This window comes from Coptis chinensis, unplaced genomic scaffold (assembly GCF_015680905.1).
Source record: "Coptis chinensis isolate HL-2020 unplaced genomic scaffold, ASM1568090v1 utg1828_pilon_pilon, whole genome shotgun sequence".
NCBI classification, from domain to species: Eukaryota; Viridiplantae; Streptophyta; class Magnoliopsida; order Ranunculales; family Ranunculaceae; genus Coptis; species Coptis chinensis.
Window position 1 is genome coordinate 127,980 of NW_028238117.1, and position 27,203 is coordinate 155,182.

Below are 27,203 nucleotides of genomic sequence, written 5' to 3' on the forward strand. Positions count from 1 at the left end.
GAGTTCCAATTCTACAAGTTATAATTCAATATTCTTTGCTAATGCTATTTAGACCTACTTTTAACATAACGTTGGTTTGCATTGACATACATGTGGGCATGTGCCTTGATGTAAATGAACGATTTTCTGTTAGTAGGTTGGTGTGTACAATTATTGAAAGATTTATCAATGACTAGTAAGTCATTTAGTTAGAAATGTTACATGTAAACTCTCATTTTCTACTTCTATATATTACATGGCTGTATCTCTCTTCAGAACTCACAAAAACTATGTCTTGAAGGTATGCATTCCTCAATTTCCAATTTTCTATTTGCAATTGAATAACCTTTTTTTAACTTGTTCTTTTTCATTTCCACTTTTGCTAGGAAGATGGCACACACCGGTCTATGGTCTGAAAATCTTGACTCCCCGCGGACATAATATAATTGATCAATGCCACTTCCATGCCACAGAATTCTATCACACCTGAATTCACCAGTTTCAACTCATTATTGCCAATAGAGAATTATTTACACGTATTATAGATTGAAGATAGGGGGAATTGGACAGAACATACCATGCAGGAGTTCTTCGTTTCTTTTTAGATTTAATGGTCTCTCCAGCGTAGGAGTCAGAGTTCTGAGAGTATTTGTAAGTAGGAGCAAACAAAATTCTTCCCTCTTTCCACCCTGGGAAAACTCTCCCAGCTTCTCTCTCCATATTCAACTGAACTCAGGAAAGTAAAACAATAAACAAACCAAAATTAGCTCCAAGTAAGATAGTCAAGTGAGCGGAGCTAACGTTCTAGGCAGAATGGGGGGTACGCCGACAAAAAAGTGTTTGGTTGGTTTCGGTCTGTCCTCATCTCTTCTATTCTTTTCATCTCTCTCCCCTGTCCACGCACTCTCAATCTCTCCCACTCTCAATCTCCCTCTCCGCTCATTGCTTAGCAGTATGCTAGTATAGTATGCAATTTTTATTTTTTGTGTTAAAGCTATGTGTTCATCTATTTATTAGTTCTAACTTCTAAGTGACAATTGTATAGCCCAAGCAGGTCATCACTTCCAATGGACGAAATCTACAATATTGGATGAAACAGGATTGACTATGGATCCTAATACTTAAGAATTAGCATGAAGATACATGCCTTACCATGTTGTTTATCCGGCATTCAGAAATAAAATTATGATAGTGATAGTAATGAGACAAGTAGGAAGAAGAACCTGGTCTTTCTCGAGGAGGGCGTCCCATTCATTATCCTCCAACAGAAGCCTTGTGTCCTCGTAACTTAGAGACATTCGGTAGTTCAAATCTCCAAGCCAAATTATTCGGCTGATACCATTGATAGATAAGATAACAAGTTACATCAAGCATTTAAAAATAGATGAAAACTTGAGAAGCAGGGAATAATTTCATCACTGGCGACAGCAAAATGAGCTTACTCATGGTCAAGGATCTTTTCTGGTATGAGGTGTGATGGTTTCTTGCAAATTTTCTGGAATTGTGTGCTCTTGATGATTTCAAGTACGTCGGAGTTCCTTCTTAGTTCATCCCCCTCTTTTTCTCCTGAAGCCAAGTGACAGCAGACGAAGCAAAATGTGGTTCGATGCAATAACATGCTCACAGATATACATCCCTGCAGATTCATTGGATTAAGGAACAGTTAGTACTCCAACTAAAGATTCAAATAATGTGATCATCGAAACATAAATGTTAGCATACTACTTCAGTACTTGGAAATTATAGAATACTGGTTCTTGGTCACAAGCATTGTCATTAATTTGCAATGTGCAATGAACAATTATTCAACTGTCAACTAACCTTGTTACCAAGACATCCCAAGATCCCTCTCCCTACAGAGGAGACTCGGAGATGGCTTATGTGTTGCACCAGTTCATTCTTCACCCAAACTGAAAGGAAAAGACCCACCATTTGTTTGCTTGTTATTAGACGATATTCCATCTTTTGTGGAGGCGATGGTATCCCAGCAATGGAATAAAAATCATCTTCATTCGAGTTGTCATGACGAGGACGAGGTGATCGTGGAAGATCATGTTTGTGAGCTTGGTGACTGCAATCTTTAGGCCAATACTTATCCAAGCTTGGTGAGTCGAACGTGCAATTGCAACTTTTGACAAGGCTACTATCCACCCTATAATTCCTACTAAGGACTTTAACAGAAGGCCTTTGAAAGAAACCTGAAGACTTTGAGTCCCTTGAGCTGCTATTACTACTGTTTGACAGTCTTGAACTATGACTGGAATCGGAGGAAGAACAATCTTCGTGTGGTCCGTTAAGGGCTTGGCTAATAATGCCAAGCCATTTTGCTGCAGGTTCACTGTCCTCGATTACTAAAACATTCCCTGCATTTAAAGGAACTATTTCCTGAAACCTGAAGAAAATACAAAATAGTGAAACAAGTCATTACTCTAATCCCCTTTTCTGCTCTTCCATTCAGGGGATACTACCATTAATCTACGCAATCATTTTACATGGTTGTTAAAACTGAAAGTCATTTTCTACCAAATAAAGCATAAAAGAGAATGAAAATGTATTGTTTCCTACCCCAATATATAAATGTCAGCAGAGCCTTCCATCTTCAAGAAATCTTCAAGGTTCAGGCCACTATTAGGAGTCTTGCCTCCTACGTTCCATGTTGCAACAAAAATCCTAAAACACATCCAAAGGTTTATCTGATTAGAGGAGCTAGGTTGTCCCAAACCAAAAGGAAAATAAGTTATTACTGTGATCACCAGAACTCATACCGGTAATCTCGAATTTCATTGCCAGGATTCATGGGCTGATCAAAACTGGAGAGGTTTAGTCCTTCTATTCTAGTACTTGCTTGCCTTTCTGCAGACAAAGTTAAACTTTATAAAATATGGAATGTACATCATCTTTACTGTGAGATTTCACTTTCATCTTGAAGATTACAATTAGAAAAAAATTGCTGTTCTTTCACAATTTTCCTCTTTACTTTACTAAGTTATTAGATCTCAGGCCAATTATCAAAGAACATGTAATTAAAAGTAGGTAAGCTACCAGTATACATGGGGATAGCAGATATGGAAAATTTTGGACTTTTTGTGCTGATGTGCGCATATGTTTCACACCATCACACTCATAGTCTCAACCTTTTCAACTGATTCAACATATAAAATGAAAATTAATTTAGTCAGCACCAGTCATCATCCTGATCATATTACATCCTTCTCCATATTTGCTTATGAATATGGCATTCACTTTAAGAAATTTCAGAAATAATATTTGTTAACTTCTTTTATATTTGTATGACACAATAAGAATACATTTCAAATTAAATGTTAGGTAGGTGTACACACCTGAGAAGCTTTTTCTCATAATAGGTGCTGCCTCTATAAAAGCAGCTCTTCTTGAAGAAATCCTACTGTCAAGTTCTGATGATTATCATAAAACAGAGTCATTAGAAAGATGAACACTAATGGTACCTTAAATTAGTTGATGAACTTTGGAGGACCTACAATTTTTCACCACACTATGAAGCATGATCTAAAACATCATATATATACTCATGTATTCTGGGGAACCTGTTACATGTGTGATGTGTTGATATCAATATTTCGGACCTTGCTAGCAGTACATACATTAGGTATATATGTTTCTTCGAAAATATATGTTATTAATTACAAATATTTTGAACCACGATTGACAACAACAACGGTCGGGTATATATGTTCCTAAGCTCATAAACTGTACTTAATCTAGACCATGCATGCTGCCAGTGTAATGGTAAGGCATCAGACTACTACGTTTAAGTTAAGTATGTAATGACAGTGTGACACAGATTGATTGTCTTGAATTGGAACTAAATTTTAAGTATACCAAGGTACTGGCTTCAAGGTTCATAACAAGTACTATACTGTTTAAATAGAAATGAAAGTAAGCAAAGTATATATAAATTCACCATAGCTAATTGTATAATTGTGATTAAAGGAGATGGCTGGTAAAAAAATATACCAACAACAACTTCTCTGCCTTGATAAAGTTCTTCATCTGAGCCTCTCCCATTTCGACCTTTGGAACTAAAAATCTTTGGAATTATAGACTACAACACCCACAAAAATGGCAAAAAATGGTTTTAGACAAAATGGTATCAATAGGATAAACTGATTAATGCTGTCATATTAATGTATGTATTCATAAAAAAGCTACCTTCTTTTTCTTGTTATTCTTATCCGGTGTGGTGGGCATTGCCACTTCAACAACTTGGTCCAACTGGGATTTTGTTCTGAGGGCCATGGGCGAGATAAACATTCATTCCTTGAGTGAGAAAAATGTGTATATATTGGATATTGCTGGCGTCGTATCGTCCAAAATCCGATCTCTTGAAGTTTTTAGGATTGTGGTGGTTTGTTTTTCCTGCTGCCTTGTGGTTCAAACAGAAGCCAGAGAGTATGGCGCCATTACCTTCGGAAGTCCCAGTTGTTGGAAATAAGAACCTGTCAAATCTACACAACTGCATGGAGCTCTTTAACAGGGGCCCACAGTGAATATAGCCCACACGAGCCGTAGGATGGCACTGGAACTCACATATCCAAACGGTGTGGCCATGCCGTTTGTGACTAAGTCCAAACGGTGTGGCCACACCGTTCAAGAGACAAAAAAACAGACCACCATTTAAATGCAAATGTTGCTTCGTTCATTGAATCATCGCTATTGCTTCAACAATTTGATAATGCAGGAGATCCTATGTGAATACAATTTGATAATGCAGAAATACAGATAGAGGTAGTAGTTAGTTATTTTTATTAGCTAGAATTTCAAAGATCTAGTGAAAATTGATGTGGAAAAGAAATATGAAGTTTAGAACTTCGAGATTATGCTTTTTAGAAGTATTTAAAATTTTATTTTATTTTATTTTGAACATTTGTGTGTTTTAGATTGAGGGTTGAGGAAGATCCTAATCTGTAAAGATGAATCAAGATCTTACGCATCATTCAGTTCTTTGAGCATCTTCCTTTAGAAAAAAAATTGGAGTTCTACTACTAAAGGAGGAACACTAATCAGAGGTGGTTCTGAGGAATTGAAAGAACCAAAATATAGACTCTGTAACCATATTACTGCTTCCTATCAAAACTTTTTTGCTTGGCAGTGCAAATTTATCAAGTAGGTGGTATTGTATTTCAGATTACATTCATAAATTTAATATTAAAATTCTATAACCCTTCATATAAATTCGAGCTTATAGAAGATATAGATGAAAATGTCCTAGTCTTTCATCCTGTGTATTTCCAACACCTCCCGCTGAAAGAGAGTGTTGATCCCCAAAACTAGGTGTGACTATAGTCCCACTTATGTCTCCCAAGACTCTCCTAATATATTAATAGAATTGACCATTCAAATAAATTTGAGCCTACGGAGAAATTGACAATTTAACAAAAAAAAAACCTTAATTTAATTATCTAACTTTTAATTTTAAATTTAAACTCTCTACAGCAAACAATTTTTATTCCAAATGTTATAACTAGAGCAAACAACTTTATAGGACAACTACAAAAGGCAGACCATTGCACATATAACAAGTGAACATTCTACTAGTAGCAAGTGTGGTCTCAAAGTTATCGCTCCTAGCAATGGAAGAAATAACCAACAAGGGCATTCCCCAGGATAACTTGAACCAACAAAATGTAAGCAGTCAAAACCACAAGCTTCAGTCAACAGGAGTTCTTTCCTCATAAGCAGCTCTTGCTTCAAGCACATCCCCACAATAGCGTTTCGAGAGAACTTCCACTTGGTCTGCAAATGATTTGTTCCTATGCTCACCCAAATGGTTAACCATTCCACACCAACGTTTCCTACATAAATCTCCAGGCCTGAGGGAAACATATCCAAAAGTCAAAATAAATAAAACAAAGTGCACAACATCCAAAAGTCAAAATAAAATAAAACAAAGTGCACAACAGGTACTCACATAAATAGGACTAAATTTTTTAATAGACTTGTGAATAGTATTAAGAATTTGAAATGAAATAGCAAACGAACTATGAAACTTTCCTTGCTAGTCAATTGGCGATTCATTCATGCTATATATGGGTATTTGTCATATTACTGAATAGGCATTCTACACTTCCGAATGGTTTAATGATTCGGAAAAAATTGTGGTTTTTTAGGCCAAAAGTTCAAACGGAGATCTCCTTGTAGAGAAAGAAGGGAAGGAGAAGACCCATGGAGAAAAGGAAAACCTGAAATCTCCTTGTTTGCATGAAATCACAAACGGTGATTGCAGATCTGAGACTACGACGTGAAAAGAAAATTAACAAACTGGAACCACAGTTGTAGATTTGTGATCTTGTTGATAGACGATAAACACAAAGACGCATTTAGAATGTGACTCGAGCTTTCTGAGACACCCTTGCAATTTGGGCTAAAACAAAAGCTTTGGACGGTGAGTAAAATGTATATATAATGAATTAGGTCAATTTTAGAGGCAAATATTTAAAAGTGATCTAGCATTATCCAACAGGGAGAAAACATTTTGTGAGAGGTCAAAACTGAAAAAGACAAAAAGAAAAACACGCTTCTTTCATCTATCTATTAAAGATTATAACTGAAAATTTATAACAAACATAACGTAATAAGTATCAGCTTTATTAAAATTTACCTGTGGTCAAGAAGACTGTCCCAGTCCACCTCTTCTAGTGAACTAAAATCCATTGTAAGAAGTCTGCAGTAACAGTACATATAAGGGAATTATTTCACAAGGAAGAGCAAAGAAAAAGTTATAGAAAAGGATGCAAATTGATACTAAAGAATGCAGTTTTAAAATAAAAATAATCTTCACAGGAATCACGGGATTTGTAAATTGTAATCCTTATTGGCAGGATTTGGTGGTGGAAACACCCACCAAGTCCTTGACTCATATCCCTTTTTCAAATTAATTAGAAAAATTTCCAAACTTGCAGCGATAACACAGCTTATTTATGTAAATTAGAAATTGCGAGTTGTCATTATTTAGAGAATTGAGAATCAGAGTTGTTTCATATCGGCATTTCCTGCTTCGAATCAAACTATATCGAAATTCACTAAAGAAAGAGCTTTTATGCTTTCAACCTATGAAGCACCGATACGTCTGTAAGGGTGAAGTATCGGTGTCCGATACGCGTCCGATACGTGTCGGATACGTGATTTGTTGTATCCGATTTTATAATTAATTTTTTTAATTTCCGACACGCGGGGGATACGCCAGAATAGTAATCTCACAAAAAAAATTTGGAACTTCAACAAAAAAAAACAAGTGAAATAAAATCCAAGATAAGAAGAGATGCAAGAGAAGAAAGAGAAGAAAGAGAAGAAAAATTAAGTGATTAAGTGGTACCTGACTAACTAATTTTAATCTGCAAAAAAAGGGAACTTCCTTTTAAAACCTTATACATGTAAGTTGCTTGCAGTGTTATACACTTGTACATTTAAGTTGTTGCTATTAGTGTTTGAATTGGTCATTTTATGAAGTAGAATTGCCATTAAAAATATTAGGAAAACATGCAAAAACCAAAAGAGTTTAGGGTTCTAACAGCCGTGAAACCTAGCACACCAACTGGGAGTGTTGAGGAAAACTCATCAGATGACTCCGATCTCGAGGTGGACAACTTTGAGAAGGAGATGAGAGCAAAATATGGTGAGTGGTCTGTTGAGAGGTTCAAGAAAAAAATTCTGGAGGAGTATGGAGTGAACTTGAAAGCACGTAGTATGCATGAAGAGTCACTGGATAGGCTGACTCCAACTCGAACAAAAGAATCACTATTGAGAGAGGCCCAGAAACTGTTGGATGCAGTTAAAGAAATTCAAGATTCTGGAGAGCACAGAGATGCGAATAGTTCAGATAACAAGGAAGGAGAAGTACGAGGGGTAGCAAGAATCGATGGAGTCGGGGAAGATGGAGATTTTATATTTAAGCAAGTTGCTACTGAGGTGAGGGATGAGGAAACCAATAAAGTCGAACGGATAAGTTTGGAACTGACTGGAACAAAGGCAAAAGCTGTGGAAGAGGAAGGGTTAGATGACAGTGGCTTGAAAGGGAGAAAGATAAAAGAAGAAGCACTTGAAAATATTCTGAACAAAGAAAGAGAGGAGAACACAGCAGAAAGGGCTACAAGGCTGACCGTAGTTGCACCACCAAAGGACCACAGCGAAAGTAGTGACTTGGCTATAAAAACGCAAGAAACTGGTCCAGCGAATCAAAACAGAGGCCAAGAAACAAGTGAGAACCAATGCAAGAAGACACAGCCATTGCAAATGAAAAGCTCATGGGCTGATGTGATTGGTAAAAAGGCAGTAGGAACCACTGAATTGTCATATGTTCCACCCACCATTGTTGACGGGAAACCAGTAATACATGTGCAGAGTTTACAATTCGCGGAATACAACAAAAAATTTGAGGATCTGATAGTGGGGCCGTTTGTTGGAAGAAGGATGCAGTACAACTATGTAAAGGATATAGTGAGTAGAACATGGAGAATTAAAAGTTTTGTCATGAAGCCATATGGGGACAACATGTTTACCTTCAAGTTTGAGAATGTTGAAGATAAGAAATCAGTACTTGACATGGGATCGTTTCATATCGCCAGTCAGCTGTTTGTAATAAGGCCATGGAGAACCTTTGTGGAGGCAGAAACAAGAGAGTTGAAGACTATTCCAATATGGGTAGTAGTCAAAGGGCTACCACTGGAGATGTGGAATAAGGATGGTTTTAGTCAAGTGAGAAGTGCTATTGGGATCCCAATGTTTACTGATCAGCTAACAGAGAACATGTCGAGAACTGATTATGCGAGAATGTGCGTAGAGATTGATACAGACTGTTCATATCCAGAAGGAGTGCCGGTGATCCTTGACCAAAGGAGAGTGTATAAAGTGGCTTTTGAATACAACTGGAAGCCCCCGAGATGTATGGAGTGCAAGATATTTGGACACTTAGATCAGCGATGTCCAAAGAAGGCGCGAGAGGCAGCAGAAAACGCCCACAAAGTGTGGATTCAGAAAACGAGCACTGGTACAAAGGATGGGGAAGCAACAGCAGCAGCAACAAAAAGAAAATATCTCGCAAAAGGAAGCAATGACAGAACAAAATGAGGTGCATGAAGTACACAATGTCGAGGAAGAGGCTGGTTGGGAATCACCAAGTAAACGACACAAATGCAAAGCTCGCAATCTACAAGGGGAAGGAACACGAACTGATGAGCAATGTACACAAAGAGAGATGATTATCGCATCCAGAGGGAAACACAAGGAGAAACAAAGTGGAACCAGCAGTCCACATGATATAGAGAAGGATGAGGGCAATAACACAAAGGATATAGAGAATCTCGAGCATGCTGAGAATAAGGAATTAACTGATACGAAAGAGAAAGGACTGAATATAGGCAGAGACACTGGCAGTAAAACAAAGGATACAGAGAATCTTGAGCACGCTGAGAACAAGGATTTAACTGATCAGAAAGGGAAAGGAATAGTTATGGGCAGAGACACTACTGGAACAGGAAGCAAGCAGAGTAAGCAAGCAGAGTAACATACTGAAAAAGAAACAAACCATGTCAGGAGGAAGACAAAACATAGTGACTGCTAAGTACGGTCACTCTAAGCCACTCAATGCTTCCAAATGAATGTACACCTAGGATGTTGGAATATGAGGGGGTTTAACATGGGTTTCAAACAGGTGGAAGTGAAAGATATGGTCCGCAAGTTTAACTTGAGTATTATGGGATTAGTGGAAACGAGGGTAAAATCAGCAAAGAGAGAGAATTTTTAACAAAACATTTACTCAGTGGGCAATGGAGGAAAACTATGCACAGAGTGATTTGGGGAGAATATGGTTTTGTTGGGATCCAAGGGTGTGTTCAGCAGTGTTGCTAAGGAAGGATGGCCAACATATAACTATGGAGGTGAATACTATAGCGGGGGAAGAGTTTATAGTCTCGATTGTATATGCAAGTGTGGATATGATGGAAAGAAGACAATTATGTAGGGAAATAGTAGATATGTCATGCACTATACTAAAGCCATGGATAATTCTTGGAGACTTCAATTCTATTCTGAACTCGCAAGAAAAGGTTGGAGGACTTGAAATAAGGCCTCAGCAGTTCAATGATCTATTGCATTGTGTGACATCTGCAGGGTTAGTGGATATCAAGTATAAAGGAAATTTTTTAACGTGGAATAACAAACAAGAGGAGAGAATAAGCTGCAAACTTGATAGAGTGATGGTTAATTCAGAATGGATAGATGAGTTCGAAGATCACGAGGCTGAGTTCTTAAATCCAGGGGCTATCTCAGACCATTCATCGATGGTAGTAACTTCGCTTGTTCAGAGGAATCAAAAGAAAAAGTCATTCAAGTTCTTTAACTTCTGGCACAAAGAGGATGGTTTTATGAAAACAGTGGAAGAAGCATGGCAGAGTCCTGTAGTGGGCAACCCAATGTACGTGTTCGTGAAGAAGCTGAAGTTAACGAAGGGAGCACTCATTGCATGGAACCGCAAGAGAGTTGGGAATGTCATTAACAGAGTAAAAGAAAAAAAGAAGCAAATGGATGAAATTCAAACAGAGCTACAGCAGCAGCCCATGGACCGGGGACTCATTAAAAGGGAACAAGAAGCAATAAAACATTATGTGCAGGCAGCTGTATTAGAAGAGGGGTTTTACAAACAGAAGTCGCGTGACCAAGTCATCAGTGTGGGAGACAACAATACAAGTTATTTTTTCAAATCGGTACAAGCTCGCAGAATAGTTAATAAAATAACTTGTCTAGTTGATAGAGATGGTAACACCATGAAGGATTTTAACGAGATTGGTGATGAATGTGAACGATTCTACAAGGAGTTATATAGACCAGATCAAATGCAAGGGATGGATTTCACTGTGTTTCAGGAAATGGGACCACGAAACACTATACAGAGCATAGATTTGGAAGAGCTGCAAGCACCGATATCACGTGATGAAATAATAAAGGCCCTAGCAGACATCGGAAATGATAAAGCTCCCGGTAGCGATGGCTTCTCATCCTTCTTTTTCAAGTGCACCTGGAGAATCATTGGGGATGAATTTATAAAGGCAGTCAGGAACTTCTTTAGCTCAGGTCAGATGCTTCAAGAAGTTAATTCCACTTGCATTACACTTGTGCCAAAGGTCCAGAGCCCTTCAAATCTGGGGGACTACAGGCCTATAGCTTGTTGTGGAGTGATGTACAAGAGCATTACTAAAGTGATGACACGGAGGATGAAGCAGATCATGCCAAAAGTGATAAACATGAATCAATCAGCATTCATCACAGGGAGAAGTATCCAAGATAATATTTTGCTTTCCCATGAACTAATGCATAACTACCATAGGAATGAAACTCCTCCAAGATGCGCAGCTAAAGTGGATCTAAGAAAGGCCTACGACACGGTTAGATGGGAAGCGGTTACATTTGCTATGAAGAGAGTTGGGATGCCACAGAAATTTATTGAATGGGTGAAAGTATGTGTGGAAACTGCCTCTTACTCTATCATGATCAACGGAGCACCATATGGGTATTTTAAAGGCATAAGAGGGATTAGGCAAGGCGACCCCATGTCCCCTTACTTATTTGTCCTGGTGATGGATTTATTCTCGGAAATCATGAACTATAGTGTCACAAACAATCAGTACATATTACATCATAAATGTATGAACCCAATTATCACCCATTTATCTTTTGCAGATGATCTGGTGGCTTTCATGCATGGAGATATCCGAACAGACACAAAGCTGAGAGAGAATCTTAACACTTTCAGGGAATGCACTGGCCTCGAAGTCAATGTCCAGAAAAGTTAGATATTCTTTGCGGGAGTAGATGAACAGACTTGTACAGAGATTGAAGGGGTACTACAGTTTCCAAAAGGTGAGCTTCCAGTGAAATCCTTGGGGCTACCTTTGATCACCACAAGACTGAGAACCACAGACTGCAGTCCACTAATCTCAAAAGTAAGCAAAAGAATACAGAGCTGGAAGGGGAAGGCACTATCATATGCAGGGAGATTGCAATTGATCAAAGCAGTTCTAAATAATTTGAGTGTGTACTGGTTTGCTTCTTTTATCATACCGCATAAGGCTATAGATGATATAAACAGGCTATGCAAAAACTTTCTATGGGCAGGGCCTGACTGTACTCAATCCCATGCTCTGATAGGATGGGAGAGTTTGTGTTATCCGTATGATGAAGGGGGACTAGGCATAAGGGACCTATCTAAAGTGAATCAAGCATCTAATATGAAGCACATCTGGAAACTAGTCACGAAGGCGGACAACTTGTGGGTGGATTGGGTACACAAGAACTTAATCAAAGGTAGGAACTTTTGGCATCTAAAAGTCCCCAATGACTGCTCATGGAGTTGGAGAAACGTGCTCAAAGGGAGAACAGAAGCAGCTCAAGTGGCCATACACCAAATTGGAGATGGCAGGAACACAAGCTTTTGGCTAGACCCATGGCACCCAGGTGGTATTCTAAAGGGAAAGTTTCCGCAAGCTTTTCTTTACAGCTCTAGAGGCCACCTCAACATCACTGTGGGTGAATTTATTGAACAAGGGAAGTGGTGTTTCCCAGAACACAGAATGGGATCAGAGATATTGCAGAACAAGCAAAGGATGAAATAGAAATAATGGGAGGAGATGATAGAATGGTCTGGACTGCCACGCATCAGGGAGATTACAGCTTGCGAGATACATATGAAGGTTTGCGAGGGATCAGGCAGGCAGTTACATGGCATCGACTGGTTTGGTTCTCTAACCGTATACCAAGGCAGTCATTTATAAGTTGGATGGCGATGAACAGAGGGCTGAAGACACTCGACAAGATGAAGGAATGGAAGAAAGTTGATTCTGACACTTGCATCTTGTGCTGGCGAGAGATAGAGAATGAAGAGCATTTGTTTCATGACTGCAGTTTCTCCATGGCAGTATGGCAGACTTTACTAGTGAAAATGGGGTACAATAGATTACCAGCTGGAACGTGGAGAGAAGAAATCGAGTGGACTCAGAAAGAATCAGCAGGGAAATGGCCGAAACAGGACGCTATAAGGTTAGTATGGAATGGATATAACTATTGGGTCTGGAGGACACGCAATGACAAAATATTTGAAAACAAGCAGCGAAATATCCAACAGGTGGTGCATCTTGTATTATGTGATGTGAGGACGAAGCTCCAAGCAATGACGGTCAAGATGGAAGAGAGTCCAGAGAAACAACACTATGAAGATACATGGAGAGTGGAGGTTCATTCAAAGCAGAAGCAGCAGCGACTTTGTAAATGGGAGCGAGCTGAAATGGGAGTAGTAAATCTAAATACAGATGGAAGTTTGCAAGGGTTGATCGGTGGATGGGCTGCGGTAATGAGCGATGAGAATGGGAGGGTTATTGGTGCAAGAAAGGGAAGGTCCAGCAAGCAATCTATTGATCTAATAGAATTGCAAGGTGTCGAGCAGGGCATGAAAATGGCTATTGAGCAAGGCATTAGGCATATAAGCGCACAGACTGATTCGACAACAGTAATATCTCTGTTCCAAAATAAGGGGAAACATCCGTGGCAAGCAGAACACATGATGAGGAGCATTAGTCGAATGAAAGAGCAATTGGAAGAATTCTCTATTACTCATGTCTACAGAGAAGCAAACAAATTAGTTGATGCTATTGCTAGTATAATACCCACGGTTAGCTGTATACAATTAGATACAAGTTTATTTTCTGAGGATGTAAAGAAAATAATTCATGATGATGCAGTAGGGAAAATGTATGTAAGAATGTAACAAGCTATGATACTTTTATTTTAATAAAAAGGGGTAGGGGACCTCGTTAACAACCTCGCTTTCCAATAAAAAAAAAATAGAATTGCCATTTTAATTTGAATTTGGTGAAAAATACTCAATTATATAATATATATATATATATTATTCAAACGTGTCCATGACGTATCCGTGTCCTATATTTTTTAAAAATGTCGTGTCCGCGTATCCGTGTCGTGTCGTATCCGTGTCGCGTGTCCGTATCCGTGCTTCCTAGCTTTCAACATGCATATTGGGTGCAGGTGCCGACTAGCAAAGTCAGTAAAACCTTTGGGTGATGATACCCGAGGTTTGGGGCTTGAACCCCGCCAGCATCAAAGAGTTACTGATCTCATTTAAAACAGGCTTACCAATCAAAATAAATAAATAAATAAAAAGATACATATTAGGTCAAAGGTCGTGATGGAAAAACTAGGCTGTCTTGTCCTTTTATTTTCTTGGGGAACTCAAGCTAGTCTTTCTTCAGACCCAGACGAGCTCCTTCGTCCAAGCCATGAGTATTGTATCTAATGTAGAACATGAAGTCGTTGTTCTGATGTTAAGGGTGTGCGCCCTTGTTTTCTACTGATATTAAGGACGTGTGCCACTTGTTCGAGTCCAAGCCCACAAGTTGCTTATGCAACCCTTTTATGTTTTTGTGTTACTATTGGTTTATAGTTTCTAGGTTTAGTATAAATATAAGGGCTTGTAATTAGGGTTCGTCAGTATTGAAGTTTATGAGTTGTGAGATTCAATAAAAGAGTTATCTTTTGTTTGATTAATTCAAGTGTAGATTGTTAAACTGAAGCTTCCGCCAGCAAAATCTACATCAGTTTCCATGCATCATCATGTGCAAAAATGGCACCTCCCCCCTCACACACTGTGTACACACAGCTTAAGAAAAATGATGAGGCAGAAAATAGAGGAGGAAATCGAGTAGCAATATATTCCTTTTGTCAAAAAAGAATTAAAAACAGGAGAAAAGGGAAGAGCCTTACGCATCCAGCAACCGTATGTCATCTGAACTAGCCCATTTATCTTCCCTTACCAAACGTGACTCCAGTTGTTCATACCTGAAAAGTATAAGAAAGCATCCAGATAACAATCATAAACTACAATCAAAATTCTACAGGACCTTTACCAAACAAAATACCAATCTTTATGAAAATAAACGCTTGAAATTTCAACCAAATTATACCACAGGATTCATTAGCAAGCGTGACTTGTTTTAAAGTTAGGAAATCAAAGGATCAAATATAGATGGAATCAAAGAGAATGTTTCTTGAAGAGGATGCTGTGTTTAGTATCTACCTTCTATTGGATGTTGTATACACAACTTTTTTTAGCCTTCATACTAGTATTGCCTCATATATATATAACACATCTTAAAATTGCAGAATGCTTCCACAATTACTTAATGTCGTCGATTGCTTGCTCCCATATTCTTTGAATTTAACTGAATTGAGTTGCTCTTGAAATGACCATCTTGTTCACTAAAAGACCACAATTTGCACAAGAAGAAAAAGAGAGTTGAAAGGCTTCAATCTATGGCTTTGTGTTTGATAGGGAGTTTATAGTGTTAAGGTGACTAGTTATGCACCCTATGAACTGTGCTGATACACTTTCCTCTATTTTCTTTATTTTTCTCGTTTTATCGGACAATTGTAGGCCCATTTACTTTCTATTTACATGGCTCCACTCTTAGTATATTTTCTTTCCCTGTACAAAGAGTGTGTTGTGGGAAAGGAGAAGGGGGGTGGAGGGGTTGTTCTGTGATAGCTATGGGTTCATGCTATGCCATGGACAATTGAATTGCCTCACCAAATGCATCTTATGCAAGAATATTCTTATGAACCTACAAAAAGATAAAACGATACGAAAAGCAATACGGGAATTAAGAAGACGCATAAACTCCAAGATGAAGAAGAACTTATATACCATTTCCTGCAGCAAGCCGCAAATGATCGAGTGGACAATTTGGAACTGATTGCTCCCCAAGCAATATTATCTCGTAACTGTCCAGTGACATTTAAGACAAAATTAGAATATTACAGTGAATAGCACACAAGAGATAAGTAGTAATATATACAAATCAATGGTGGGCAGCACACCATACAAGACCCTCTCACCAAACCCGCTAAACACAGATCAGAACGTGCATCCTCTCAAGAACTACCACTCTGGTACCAATGTACCATGTTAACTACCACTTCACTCCAAGAACCCGAGATGCCCAAGGCAAATATAACAAGGAAGTGGTCTTCAGTATAAGACAGGGTAGGCAAACAACTAATAACAAGCTAACAACCCATGCGGTGGGAATACTCCAACAAAAAATATAATACCTAAAATTATTACATAAGAGGAGAGCCGCAATCCCAAATCAAAGTACGTACATAGAAGAATATACTCACCATGCCATGCTTGGATTTCTTTTCCTCAGAAATTTTCATCCGCAAATCCATATTTACCAAATCAAATAACTGTTGGTACTCATCCTGAGACCAGCGCCCTAGATCAGGAGAGAGATGCAAGTGAATTACACCATTTAGACAAGAAAATACAACTTAATTTTTTTCTTTTAAAAATGAACTATCACTAACTGTAAGTTTGGATGCCATCCATGTCCAAGGAAATCCTAGCAAATGTGTTAATTTCGATGTAATAGACAAAACAAACCAAAGAGAGTTACGTAACCTAAACAAAAGAAAAAGAAAAAAGGATCCGAAATTGAAACCCTGGTTACTATACAATAGATAAATTTTTGAGTTGGGTAAGTATGTATGTCAAGTTTATCAAATATAGTCTCTTCATTACCCATCCAAGCAAATCACGACAAAAGAATGTTTTGCAAACAATGTCCACTTTCTCTTTGTGACTCCCTCTATCACACATTTTTTTCAAAAAAAAGGAAAAAAAAAAATCTTCAATCTGAGTGGAGCAAAAGAACCCATTTATATAATCAGAAATCACCCAATTGAGGTAAACTCAGAAATGTTCTGAGTAATCCACTTCTAGAACTATTTGATGGCCTCCTCCCTTAAATATACTTGGTAAGCATATTTAAAACTCGAACACTAGTAGAATACCTTTTTTCATGTTGGGTAGGCACATCCTGCGCCATGCATCCTTCACATGAATCCTATACTTGCCAAGTTCATCAGCCAGTGGTCTCCAATCTGGTCCATTCTTTGCGTGGTGCCTAAAGTTTACAGAACCCCAAATACTCAGAAATATGCACATAACTAATTGAATTCCTGTATCTTACAAATAGATGTAGCTGCTTACCTATGTTGGGTAGGGATGGGCAGATGGCAATGGGGGTTTTACATTTGTACATATCAGGTCGAGTCAATTGAAAATTTGCCAAATGGTAATCCCAAACCCATCCCATTGTCATCCCTAAAATGGGGAGGCAATATACTTGTAAGGAGTTTGCTTTCAATTTTCAATGAATCATAATCCAGAAACTACACCGGTCGACCAAAAGTCAAGTAGGAACCAGTCATGTTTATGGCATATCAGCAATGAGAGGCAGGCTGTGTTTGGCTAAGCTGAAACTATAAAATGCAATATGGATAAACCACCTTACATTAATTTGTGCTACTTAAGAGGTCAGGCTTATGTAACTTTCCGTCCTCGTAAGCTATAGCAGAAACAGTCCCCGAAAGCCAAAAGCAGTTCCCAAAGTTATGTCTCTAAACTCAGTGATAAAGCTAATATGCTATAGTGTCTACGAGGAAAGTAATAATTTCAGCTCCAGTCTGGCCTGACCTCGGGCTAACAGGCTCGACATCCTAAAATTTTAGTTATATACAGAGACAACTAAAGTATTGCAAAAGTAATAGACACAATTTCGGTCTGACTTTGTCTAGGCACACCTCATTATAAAACTGGATGAAGATACTGGGTCATGATACCAAGTGATCTAGGTTCCAGACTCTAGAAACCCTTTTCCTAGTAACTCTACTCTAGATACCCAATTAAGAATTAATTGAAAAAGCAACATCTAATAGTTAAAATTCAGTAGCAAAGAACAAACTTTTTGATAGTTTCTAAATCTTCAGGAGTCCATTTATATTTCCCATCGCTTTCGAACAGAAGATGTGCTCGGTTATATATGCTCTCTTTCGTTCTCCAAGGCATGGAAGTACCTGCAATAGAAGCAACATACAATTAGAACATATGCAATTTTGTAATATGAGTATCCACATCATGCTTTTGCAAAACAGGTTCTCATAAAAAAAAATTAAAAAATTAAAAATAAATAGAAAAAAGGGACTCCGGAAAATCAATCGGCAATAATCCTTAAATATGAGCATTTTCCCATGAAAACCTCTCCAACCATTTCGTACACATTAAGATTCACTTCGGCTGCAAATTATTTTCAAATGCAGTGAAATGTTGAATAAAGATAATACCAATGGAGAACTGCACAAACATACTGAGCCAACTACACTGTTCGGGTGTCAGGTATTGCATATTCTCAAATATGTAGTAGAATTGTTGGATATGATAGAAGGCAGTCTGAAAACATACTCATGGCATACAATAAAACAGGGAAGACAGAATTCATTTGCAGATATGGATGCTTACTTATCTCCGACCAACAGTTTCTGGTTTCTGGATAATTCATACAGCGCAGAACCATTTCTATCCCATCATCACCCAAATCATGTTCCTAAAGACACAATACAGTGAACCAATTTCAGGGAATGCTAGAACTTAACTAGAAATTAATGGAGGGTAACAAATGTAAGCATTTACAATAAAGAAATAAATGGAAAAAGTAGTGACATGTTACCTCACAAAATCAAATCAATTTCAACATATGCAAATTAATGTATAATTGGTCCACAAAGCATGGCAGACTACAGCTTAATTAAGACAAGATAATTCGTTCCTGTATGGGGGTTCATCAATTCATCTTTAAAACCAATTATTCAACACATCCAAATGGCAAAGTTTTTTCTAGATTAAAAAAAAAATGAGAGCAAACCATTACCCCACCCCATGTGTGTGTGTGTAAAGGTGTCGAAAGGGATTAATTTGTGACCATTGCAAAAAGCATAGTGCATATTTGTAAATCTAGATTGTCTTAAAACCATATTCTAAATTTTCACAGAACCATTTACCTTTATAAACTTAAAAACAGCATCTTTTACGATCACGTCTTCTTCTAGTGAGAACCGTTTACCGCACACCAAGCCCTTTTCCTTATTTTCCTTCTCAATATCGGTGACATCAAGTAAAGGGAAAACTTCTACTTTCTCTGAAAATTTCACCCTCTTAGATGATTTTCTAGTTTCTGTATTTTCAGCACCATCAGCACTTCCAGTCTTTTTCTTTCTTCTGGTTTCTCCTTTATTAATGTTTTTTCCCGGAAGTGCTTCCTTCTCCCGACTCCTCTTCCTCTTCCTCTTAGCAACTGAACCAGAAGGACCTTGATTGGAATTGGGATCATTATCACAAAGTGGGGTTTTTTCTATATCCGATGAATTTTCAAGGATTTCTCTTGGAAAGTTCTTTTTCTTCTTTTTTTTCTTTTCCTTTTTCTCCGTGTCTAAAATATTCCCCTCCTCAACCTCCACATCAACAGATTCATTGCTTTCCTTGGTAGAGAGATTGTTAGAATTGTTCATCATAAGAGGTTCAATATTGCCGCCCTTCTTCTTTTTCTTCTTCTTGTCCTTTTCCTTTCTCTCCTCAAGCGAAGAATTACCTTCCTCTTTATTGCTCTCAGTAACTAAATTGTTTTCCTTCTCTTCATCATTTAGTATTTCTTCCCTCCCATCTTTACTTTTGTCTCTCTTCTCCTTCTTCTTTCTCTTCTTGTCCTTTTTAACTTCCAACTCAACATCATGATCTGATTCCCTCTCATCCTTGCTCAAACCCAAACTCTCCTTGTCCTTATGACTCCTTTTGCCGTGGACTCCATCATTACTATCCACCTTGTTCCGTTTCTTCTTCTTTTTCTTTTCCTTCCCCTCAACGTCTACAGAAATACTCTCCTCTTTACTTTTGTATCTCTTCTTCTTCTCCTTTTGTACCTCTTTCTTCTCTTCCCCGTTCACTACCTCCTTAGATTTATGTTTCCTCTTTTTCTCCTCTTTTCGTCCAACAACATTTACTAACATCTCTCCCATAAAACTCCCCTTATTTTTCTTATCTTCCTTCTTCGACTTCACTTCAACTTGTCCAACACTCTTTTTCTCCCTCCTTATTTCCTCCTGTAATTCATTGGAAAGTGAGTTCATATAGATGAGTAGATGTTTTAACTCGAGTAATTTTGGTGAACAAAAAACATTACAAAAGAATTTCTTTGTCTGTAACCACGATCAATATCAGGCAACATTCAAAGCAAAGAAAATCGCTTATTGACGAGTAAAAAATAATTTATAACAGTGATCACTTACCAAAGAGTAATTTTGAAAATGTTTCCAGAAATATGCTACAGAGAGTCTGCAAAGTCAAGAAAAATATATGAGTTCTATTGCTGTATATAGAATAACATCATCCCATCTTATCATTTTGTCTTGTTTAGCTACCTAGGAATACAATTGTATACTTTAATTTATCGATTACATTCAAGACATAAGAATTTATTTTCATTAGTAACACTCTCACATTGCTCCAATATTCAGCACCACATTCTTCTACATCCTGATTTCTAGTCCCTTCTATCCTTTTTTACATATATATAGACATCCTTTGCTGCCACCAAAATTCTTACCGCTTCACTCTGTTTACTCATAACATTTAGCTCCATATTCAGTATACAGACATCTCCTTTGCTGCCACCATTGTTTTTGCTCTAGGTTACATGGACACGGCAATATCTAAAGCTAAATGCCTGGAAATTTGGCAGAGCACGAGTAAAGAACACACAAACGACTATAAAAAGTAGTAAATGATGAAGAATCTGTTTTCGACGATCTGGTTTTCTTCTTTCTTTTATCATTTTGTCTTGTTTAGCTAGCTAGGAATACAACAAATAACAAACTCCCTTTTCTTTCGTTTTAATTCTTGTGTCTATCATCTTCTAAACAGTCCCATGGGTGGAACTGGGTGGAGAAGCTTTATGCACATCTATTCCAAAGATTCATCTTCAGATCATCAAACTTCATTTTCAGATAAACAAAGCCCAAATCCAAGTACACTCCTAGAAGTAGTAGTAGACTCAAGTTTGGTTCTTTATGGTGATAACAATCCATCAACCCGAAGATTTCAATCTTCTCAAGATATTTCCAGCCCAAATTTACAATGTCGAACAACATCCCCATAAGTACCAACTCCAGTCCCAAACTTCAATGCTACACCAAAACCTCCAGATTGTTTCAAGATTCTATCTTTCTCCGTTTATCCAGAGTAAAAACAGATTTTTGAGGCATACACTAAATGGAAATGAATAACAGCTAAAAAAAACAAACAAAAAGCTTACCTTCAAATATTTGGTAACACCCTCTGTGGAAGCATGGTTTGATTTTGGAGAAGAAGGTTTAAGAGAGAAAAGAGAAATAGATCGATATTTTGGTTTTTTGTTTTGGAGATTTTTCGTGTTTTTTGTTTCGAAAATTTTGTTTTCCCGAAATTTCGTATTTCGTATTTGGCTAACTGAGAATACCCATATCCGTAGGATTGAAACAGATCGGTGGATTGGAGTCACTGTGTCTATAATGTGGCTATAGTGAATGTGCCTCTATCCCACCCTTATATATATAAATATTTTCGTCGCTAACCTGTTTTAATTTCTCAACAAATTGTTTTAATTAAATTTTAAAAACCCGTTTTTTTAATTTGAGGAGAGATCCTGTTTTAATTTAAAAGTGTGATTCCCGTTTTAATTATAAGTGTTAAAATAACTATACATATATAAATTTTTTAACAAATCGTGATTCCTATTTTCGCCGTTAACTGTTTTAATTCATTAACAAATTGTTTTTTAATTTGAGGGATCCTATTTTAATTTAGAAGTGTGATTCCCGTTTTTAATAGGATAAAATTTTCCGTTTCATTAACAAATTGTTTTAATTTTTCTTTTTTAAAATGATTCCGTTTTAATTAGAAGTGTTAAATTTTTAATTTTTCTCGTTTTTATATATAAATGGCGGAATTTTAATTTTAGAAAAAACTCCTTTTAATTCTTTACCTCTGTTCCTTGATTAGTTTCAAAAACCGATTTTAACTGCTTAGCATGGAGTTAATGACGAATTTTAAGAGAGCTAGAAAAATACTCCTTGTGGGAGCTTTACCTCTCGATCCTTGATTATGATGCTGTTAAATTATGATACTGTTAAATTATGATAGGACTTCCTACAATGTTAAATTACTCGAATACCATGGACCAAGATACAGGTTTTGTATTGGACTACATAACAATGTGTAGAAATGCTCGATTTTTATTCAAAGGGAATAATAGCTCATCATATGAGTGCAGAAGTCCAATAACAACCATGCACATACAAATCACTAGAATATATATATGACAATATAATATTAATGAATCAATCAGATGTGCACAAGAAACAAGTGACTACGGGAAACTACATAGAAACAAACAAATAAAGAACACCATGCAACTAGCCTAGAGAACTCAAAAAAGTGACTACTGTTCAAGAGATTTGAACTAAAACATAGCTCCCCTGCTTAAAAGCAATAGAATGAAACAGCAGCCAAGCTAACAAGAGCTGCCAATGAAATGGAATTGACGGACGCGCTAGATTTTTTAGGTTTCGATGGAGCTGGAGGTGGACCTGGAGCTGAAGGTGGACCAGCTGGGACTACTTCAACACCAGATTTACTTGGAGCAGGAGCTGGAGTAAGATCGTCATCACCACGATTTGAAGTTGGAGCTGGGGCTGGAGCAGGGGTCTACATGTGGAGATCCTGTAGGAGATGGAGCAGATCCGGATGAAACTGCAAACATGATAAAACAAAAGGTACGTTACAATCATATTTTTAACAAATAATGCACTATAAAGTATGCAACCATTGTTGGTTTTCTGGACTATATCAACTTAATTGATTAGTGTACAAAGTTACCAACTAGTGAAATAATTAATCTTGTTATACACTTGTTATACAAGCAAGATAGAAAACAGAAAAGTGCCCAAAAAAAATATACGTCCAACTAACCCAGCAGCACTCGCATCTAGAAATCTATATCAGTTATTTTTATGATACATTTTTTACCAATCTTAACAGACTAAAACAACTGCAGTCCAGTAAAATCAAAATTATCAACGATAACTAGATGTGTGTATATATATATAAAGCTAGAATCCTAGAACATTACCAGGAGCCGGGCCAAAAACTTCAAAACATAAAAGCCCATTATAAAGCCCATCATCAATCAAACTTAAAACAAAAAAAACAACATGAAAACAAAAACAACATGCCCATGAAGTAGATTTTGTAAAGATGGTAGTACTGTACCTCTAATATTTTGATGAAATATAAGACATGTTTCTATCGGGAAAAAAAAAAAAAAAAAAAATTGTAAAGGCTTCACAAATAATAATAGGATTGTATTCACTTACAACAGTCGTTAAGAGATATATCTTTAAGCCCACATGCAGCAGGAAGAGAAACAGCCTTTGTTACATTCAAAACAATGCCAAACTGTTCTGTAATTATAAAGGCTTCACAAACACATTCAACCTTAAAAGTCTTCAACGCATCACAACACCCACTAACTGGCTTAAACACATCATCACGCCCAACGCTAACAAAAGGAATACACTCAACCAAGTCACCAACAATCAACTCATCACAACTCAAAGAAGGTGCCAATGATGGCGCCTGGGGAGAAAGTGAAGGTGCGGATGTGGTCAGAGAAGGTGCTGGTGCATATGGAGGATATGGAGGGCTTGCACTGCTAATATCGGCAACAAAACACAAAACTAGAAGAAGAAAAACACTTGAAAGCCTCATTTTTTTCTAGAGAAGAAAAAAGCAGAAGAGGCCAAATGAAAACTTTTTTTAGGGGTTGGATATGAGAGAAAGCAAGATTATATAGTGGTTAGTATAAGAGTTTGTATGTGAGTAAAATAGTGGAACGTAACCTATGAAGACTTTCACTTCGTACCAAATACCAAAGATGGTGGCTGGATCGATATTAACAGCAGTTTCTGGGCTTTGAGTTTTTTTTTAGCCCAACAACTTTGAAAAACCCCGCAAACCACTGAGAGCAACAATGCCGAATTTTCCAGTGGAGATAATAGTGGAGATTCTATCAAGACTCCCACCAAAGTCCCTAATACGATTCAGATGCGTGTCTAAGCCGTGGTGCAAGTTAATTTACGATTCTAGATTTGTTCGACAACATTTGAATCAAACTATCCATTCATTCCATTGGTAGGGGATTTTATGAAATTCCAATATTGACATCTTGTAATGGATTGCTTTGTATTTATGGGAATTCAGTGTGAAGCCTATTAAATCCTGATTACAAGTTTGTTTTAATTATTGCTCTTTTTAAATACCACAAAGGCGATTACCTATCTGAAAGTGCATGCATGTTTACTCGCTGCTAAGGGAAACAACAAGCGTGAAGGTCCCACACATATTTTGTTGATGGAGACGATCCATTTTTCACACAACGCCACAATAATACGCAGGAAGATAAATAAATAGTACAAGACACAAATGTTATCGTGGTTCGGCCAAAAAAAACGCCTACATCCACACTGATATTTGTTAATGATGTTTGTATCCGATTACAATAATAGTTGAGATTCATGTTTCTTTTTCTTCTCTCCCCTTGAGAATGGGGTCTTTCTCTGCACATGATGAGAGTGTGTGTGAGCTGAGAAGGCCCTTTGAGAATGGGGTTCTTATCTTTTTGAGAAAATCGGTTTTTTTTATTTTTTTATTTTATGGGCAAATCCCTTGATTAATGGTTCCATCTTTATCTCTTTAGTTTTCTTAACCGTACCTAGCCCCAAAAGAAGGGTCGGTTCTACGACTTAGCTAAAATAAATGTGGGGGTGTTGGGTGGGAAACTTTGTTTGATCACAAGTCTGGTACTAATGAGATTAAGATTTGGGTGATGAAGAACTATGGTGTCGATCAGGAACTATGGTGTTTGATCACAAGTCATAGTTGACAGAGCTAACTTGGTGGCAATGGATTTGATTGTGAATGGAGTTGTGACTTAGCTTGTAGAGACCCTAATGGAGAGATTTTTGCTTGTGGTGTTGACTGTATATCGTCAAAGGACCTTTGACTGACTACTAGGAATTGGATTTTATATCCTGGGGTGGCATGGTCAGTGGCATCATTGATTGAGTTTTACCTTTCAATACTTAGTTGGAACATTTTTGAATCTGGTATACACCATACAACTCATGCAAGACCATGATCAAACATCCCCTGTAAAAGAATAAACTGATACAGATGATACTTAATTTCTTTCTTTTGCCATCTGAAAAAGAAAAAAATCAAATCAATAAATATAGAATGATTACCATGTGAAGATATAAATATGTAACTTTGGGGCAGAAAGCTTTTAGTTCAAAAGGACGACTTATAGTTGTGTTGGTCGATGATAAGTTGATAACTAGTTTAATTACAAACAATTTCAAGTTCAAACTTGAGGTGATAATTACAATCCCAAGACTCCAAGGGGTGTTTTCCCTTGTCCAGCCTCAAAATAGAAAATGAGCATGGCCACCATGGCTAGCCGAGAATGCTTGATCTCGGCCAACTTTAATCTCTCGAGCTTCTCTTCATCTGGGATGTACACACCATTCTGAATGGTGCCAGCAAACGACAATGGGTCGAAAAATTTGCCACCTGGGTATCCCTGTTCGCCGGTTGCATTAGCAAAATTTTCTGAGGTCCTGGACCATGGTGTAGCCCACTCAACAGATTGAGACTCTGGGTTGAAGAAGTCCACCCATCTCTTGCTCTCTACCCAGCCCATAAGGATAAGTTGGGTACCCAAAAGAGATCCGAAAGAAAATGGTGCAATTGCACCAGGGTCAGCACCAGCTTCAAACCATGGGATTCCACTGTAGGCCTGGCCTACAAAGATACCCAAAACTGCTGTCATTGCCCATCGGCCATGGATCAGTTCAGCCTCTCTGTACCACTTGAGGAAGGCTGGATCTTTACCTAGACCAAGTGGGTCGAACCCGTAATCACCTGGTAGCCTGCATTTTCACAACGTAGCCAAAAATTATGTTCATTAATATGCTCACTGATGGCAAATTAGCAATGGAGAAGTGTTTTTGGTTATAATGCCCACATATGTCTAAAGAGCTACAGTTTTTAGGGACGAAGCACCAAGTTAGCCGTCAATGTGTGGATTATCAAAGTCATCGGACAGTAAATGGGACGAATCCTAAGTTCTCTCGAAAGTCTTGTGTTCTAGAGATGTAGCTCGATGCTTGCCCAGGTAGCTCCTTTAGCATTTCTCACATTATATTATGAACTTTTGTTATATGTTACTGTTGAATCTTATGTCCTCTTAATAGAGAAAGCCCAAATAAATGTCAGCGTTACACTTAAAGGCTAAGTACCAAGATGCATTATTACATATATACACAGTAAAGAGCCGTCTCCACAATTTACTAGCTTACAAAGCATGCAAATAGAGATAATCGTTTTTTAAGAATGACTACTTAACAAGGAAAAAATTGCAAATTATTGAAAAAAACTTACGATCCATCCAACCACTCGGGGTCAACAAGGTTGCCTCCTGCCTTAACACCAGGAAGCCATGATTTCTTTTGCGCAGAGATAACAAACTTCCGAGGAGAAAGTACACCAACTCTGCCTCCTGTAATGCTGGAAGCCAACAAACACTTAGTTCCCTTCTTCCCACTTAAGAAGGGAGTTCCAAAGGTTTTAAGCCCTGCAGCAGATGTTGCAGCCATTGCCATCTTTACCTCTAATAACCTTCTATACTCTACACTATAGTGGTGGTATTAGTGGCAATTCAGAGTCTGGTTTTGTATTTCTGTTTCTTATAACAATAAACCGAGGCCTTTCACATTGGCAGAATAGATAGGTCCCTTGGAAATCTAGGACACAAATCTTTACATCTCTCTTGGATAGATTTCGGACCAATGGGATGTTGAGCTACATCCTCATTTCTCAATTTCCTCCATCCACGTGGAATATCTCCCTACCTCTAGTTTCAAAGGTTGGTTTCATGGTCTATTTGACATTTGTTGGATGTTGCGATCGATTTCAATGGTATTTGCCTGGGTCCTGGGTGCTGTGGTCTGTGGCCTGTGGCCTTGTGGGTAGGGCTGTCAATGGGTTTCCATAACCCGATAACCAATCCGAATCAAACCGATAAGATATTGGTTTAGTTTTGGGTTTATCCTCCACTGAACCGATATGAACCCGAACCGATAAGATAGCATTTTAGTAATATTTATAATTAATTTTGTATGTATTCATCAAT

At 37.7% G+C, this 27,203-nt stretch overlaps 4 protein-coding genes across 4 annotated transcripts; 1 reads left to right on the forward strand and 3 right to left on the reverse strand.

Annotated features, from left to right (window-relative positions):
• Nucleotides 1-109: 109 nt before the first annotated feature.
• BST1 (DNAse I-like superfamily protein) lies at nt 110-4,550 on the reverse strand. Its single transcript, XM_086587058.1, has 10 exons — nt 4,171-4,550; nt 3,976-4,063; nt 3,321-3,395; nt 2,745-2,832; nt 2,545-2,649; nt 1,801-2,371; nt 1,422-1,615; nt 1,203-1,311; nt 557-705; nt 110-465 (listed from the first exon to the last, which is right to left on the reverse strand). The coding sequence occupies exons 1-10, from the start codon at nt 4,270-4,272 to the stop codon at nt 252-254; spliced, it is 1,695 nt and encodes a 564-aa protein (XP_086443184.1). The 5' UTR covers nt 4,273-4,550; the 3' UTR covers nt 110-251.
• Nucleotides 4,551-5,389: 839 nt separating this feature from the next.
• LOC147473753 (uncharacterized) lies at nt 5,390-21,335 on the reverse strand. The gene is made up of 11 exons (XM_086587057.1): nt 21,228-21,335; nt 20,203-20,248; nt 18,922-20,016; nt 18,383-18,467; nt 17,829-17,940; nt 16,876-16,988; nt 16,201-16,298; nt 15,725-15,801; nt 14,785-14,859; nt 6,620-6,682; nt 5,390-5,831 (listed from the first exon to the last, which is right to left on the reverse strand). Exons 3-11 carry the CDS (start codon nt 19,930-19,932, stop codon nt 5,669-5,671), a joined length of 1,797 nt encoding a protein of 598 aa, XP_086443183.1. The 5' UTR covers nt 19,933-20,016; nt 20,203-20,248; nt 21,228-21,335; the 3' UTR covers nt 5,390-5,668.
• LOC147473754 (uncharacterized) lies at nt 7,483-9,507 on the forward strand. Its single transcript, XM_086587063.1, has one exon. It carries the CDS (start codon nt 7,498-7,500, stop codon nt 9,082-9,084), a length of 1,587 nt encoding a protein of 528 aa, XP_086443189.1. The 5' UTR covers nt 7,483-7,497; the 3' UTR covers nt 9,085-9,507.
• A 3,958-nt stretch (nt 21,336-25,293) lies between the features above and the next one.
• On the reverse strand, nt 25,294-26,927 carry LHCB6 (light harvesting complex photosystem II subunit 6). The gene is made up of 2 exons (XM_086587092.1): nt 26,453-26,927; nt 25,294-25,941 (listed from the first exon to the last, which is right to left on the reverse strand). The coding sequence occupies exons 1-2, from the start codon at nt 26,671-26,673 to the stop codon at nt 25,392-25,394; spliced, it is 771 nt and encodes a 256-aa protein (XP_086443218.1). The 5' UTR covers nt 26,674-26,927; the 3' UTR covers nt 25,294-25,391.
• Nucleotides 26,928-27,203: the final 276 nt, after the last annotated feature.